The sequence below is a fragment of the Aotus nancymaae genome, unplaced genomic scaffold (assembly GCF_030222135.1).
Source record: "Aotus nancymaae isolate 86718 unplaced genomic scaffold, 86718_ANA_hifiasm-v0.15.2.pri h1tg000286l, whole genome shotgun sequence".
NCBI lineage: Eukaryota > Metazoa > Chordata > Mammalia > Primates > Aotidae > Aotus > Aotus nancymaae.
The window spans coordinates 823,958-827,351 of record NW_026988701.1 but is presented as its reverse complement, the minus strand read 5'-3'; the positions used below and the strand labels follow the sequence as shown (position 1 = coordinate 827,351).

At 50.9% G+C, this 3,394-nt stretch overlaps 1 protein-coding gene across 1 annotated transcript; it reads left to right on the top strand.

The window, feature by feature from the left end:
- Positions 1-68: 68 nt before the first annotated feature.
- On the top strand, positions 69-781 carry LOC135273148 (golgin subfamily A member 6-like protein 26; the record flags this gene model as incomplete). Its single annotated transcript, XM_064372066.1, has 1 exon — positions 69-781. A coding segment is annotated over one exon (615 nt), but the record flags the coding sequence as incomplete, so codon positions are not given.
- Between the last annotated feature and the right edge of the window lie 2,613 nt (positions 782-3,394).

Genomic DNA, 3,394 nt, shown 5'->3' with positions numbered 1-3,394 from the left:
ACATTTCTATGGCTAGCTCATGAGCCTATTTCTTTTTGAGGTTCAAACCAACACTTTGATTATTCCAGGTGCAGCTACAGGAGGAGATCGAGAACCTGAAGCAGGAGCTACAGAAAACCAAAAGAGAGCTCCAAGAAGCGCTGGATGAAAATAATCGCTGGGAACACCTCTACCAGCAGCAGGAAGAGACAATGAGGGAACACAAGATGATGATGGTGGATTGGGAGGAGAAAATACTGCAGGAGGAACTAAACATGCGGCAGCAGGAAGAGACAATGAGGGAACACAAGAAGATGGTGGATTGGGAGGAGAAAATACTGCAGGAGGAACTAAACATGCGGCAGCAGGAAGAGACAATGAGGGAACACCAGCGGATGATACAAAGGCGAGAGGAGAAGATTCAGGAGGAGGAACAGAAGATTCAGGAGGAGGAAAAGAAAAGGCTGTGGGATGCGAAGGAACAACTGAGGGAGCAGGAGAAGAAAATACAGCAGGAGAAAGAGTGGCTGAGGGAGTGGGAAGAGAAGATGGAGAAGCAGGAGGCGATGATGCAGGAAAATAAGCTGAGGGAGCAGGAGATGTGGGAGAAGGAGGGGAGGCAGGAGCAAGTGGAGAAGAGGGGAGAGCAGGACATGATGTGGGGGAAGGAGAACATGTGGGAGGAGTACAGGATGTGGAAATAGAAGACAATGCAGGAGTAGAATTATAAAATACCGGCTGGGTGCAGTGCTAAAATACAGTTAATATCAAATTTACCATTTTAATAAAAGTTATTTTAAAGTTTCTACCTGAGGGCTCTCATATCTATTTCTATTGTCTTTCTTATCTCTTGTCTTTCTCTTTTAGTCTTGCCTGATGGCATGCCTAGTAAACTTTCATCTGCCTCCAGAGTGTATTGACTTTGACTCTATGGCACACAATCTGAGTAAGGGCAGATCACTTTCATCTAATTTGGGACACTAAGCTGGTTCAAAGCAGATTTTAGGTTTTGTGACAGCTGGTCTAATTTTTATCCATTTGGGCTCCTAGGGGTGTCCCTCCCAGGGTCACCACCGAGGTCCCAACTCCTTACTGGGACCCAAATTCTCATGAAGTCATTTGAGCCCTGTGAGAGTGCCAGACATTCAGCTCGGCTTTCCAGCCTCTTAACTATCCCTTCATAGTTGGTTTCTTAGCCTCTTGGCCCTATGCCGTTTACCAGTCACCAAATGTGGGGAAAAGACCTACAGACTGTCGGGGCCACCTCCAAGCCCAGGTCACTGAAGTCCTCGCTGAGGTCTCTAGTTACCTTCCAGCAATTGTTTTTCGTGGGGGTGGGGGCACAGTTTTTCTAACTGTCCAGTTTCTCTAACTGTTCTTGTGAAGAGAAGTTGAAAATCTCCTCCTGTCTTTATTTATTTATTTATTATTTTTAACAGAGTCTCACTCTGTTGCCCAGGCTCTAGTGCAGTGGTGTGATCTGGGCTCAATGTAACCTCGGACTGCTGGGTTCAAGCAGTTCTCCTGCCTCAGCCTCTCCAGTAGCTGGGATCACAGGTGTGTTGGCACTGCCTGGCTAGTTTTTGTATTTTTAGTTCCACCGTGTTGGCTAGGGTGATCTCGAGCTTCTGATTCAGGTGACCTACCTGCCCTGGCCTCCTAAAGTGCTGAGATGATAGGTGTGCACCACCATCTCTTTTAATAAATGTTTTTGGCTGGGTGCGGTGTCTGATGCCTGTAATCCCAGCACTTTGGGAGGCTGAGGAAGGCAGATCAAGAGATTGAGACCATCCTGGCCAACATGGTGAAACCCTGTCTCTAAAAAAATACAAAAATTACCAGGGTGTGGTGGCGCGCGCCTGTAGTCCCAGCTACTTGGGAGGCTTACGCAGGAGAATCATTTCAACCAGAGAGGCAGAGGTTGCAGTCAGCCGAGATCGCGCCACTGCACTCCAGCCTGGTGACATAGTGACACTTCGTCTCAAAAAAAAAATTAAAAAATCTTTTTAATTTTTGGTATAGCTTATATTCAGTGGAACGCCTAGATCTGAAGTGTACGTTTTGATGAGTTTTCACAAATACATTACTCATGTAACCCACCTCCTTTCAAGACACAGAACATTTCTTTTTTTTTTTTTTTTTTAAGAACATTTCTATCATCCAGAAAGTTCTGCGCTTTAATCCTGTCCTGCACTCCCGCAGCAGCTGCTGCTGCACGTGCTGAGGACATTGGTTCAGGACGCTGGCCTCCCCAACAGAGCTGTTTTCACAAGCCTGCTTGCCTTCCCCAGCACTAAATCCCTGCCTGCTCTCTCAAACCTGCCATCTTTAAACTGGTTCTACCTATAACCCTCCCTCATCAATTCAACAGATAAACAATCCTTCCTGGCCCAGCAGCCCACAGCCGAATACTTACTGTATACCCAAGTTTTCAGAAATCGGACTCGCAGGGGTGGGGCCTGGCAGCTGCCTCCCCTCCTCCTGATGGTTTCCACCAGCCTACAGGGTCCACAGACCAGATCTGGCCAGGCAGCCTGAGCCTGGAAGTGCAGCGGAGCCTCCTGCTTCTTCACCCTCACTGGGGTGGCAGCTACATGGCAGCAACTGGGCTCCCCCATGAAGCCAGAAGCCCTTGGCTGGACACTGACACTCAGACCCCAGCCTGGGTGAGCCTGGCTGAAAGCCCCTCCCTTCCTGTCTGGCTGTGGAGGGAGGGAGCAGAGCATACACAGGTCTGCTGCCCTCCCCAAACTTCAGCCTCCTCCTCGGAGAGGGAGCCACTCTATTAATCTGGACAGTGCCTTCTTGAGGGCTGTAGTTTGACAGGCTGGGTGTGTGTGGGCCCACTGTGCTACAGAGAGGCTGGTATGTCAGAAGGCAGCCACCTGGCCAGAGCAGGGTCAGCCTACTCGGTGACCTTCTCCCTTCCAGACACAGCGTCCTGCACTCTCCCCACATGAATGCTCCCCTCAGAGCTGCTTCCAGGGGTGGGGTTCTAACCCTGTGGGTGGGGACATTGTGTTAGTTTACAACGGGCCATGGTTCTGTCTGACATCTCCAACTCAGAGTCAGTAGAGACAAGAGAGATTCCCCGCACCTCCTCCCTCCTCAGCACCCCTACATCTGCACACATCCACACATGGAGAACCTGACATTTCTCCCTGGGAGTGCTGCCATCTGTGTCTCCATGCCTACAGCAGCCACAACCACTGTCCAGATCCTCCCCTGCCTGGTTTAGTACACAAGGCAGCGCTCCGGAGCACCGGGGCCGCAACCTCCAGCCGCCCCGAACGCATTCGGGTGTCTGCAGTGCCGCGGGAGACCCCAGGCTGCGACCGCCTGCGAGTCAGGCAGCCTGAGCCCCCGAGCTTACCTGGCCAGGGTGCGGAGCTGCTGCAGCACGCTGCCGTCCCGT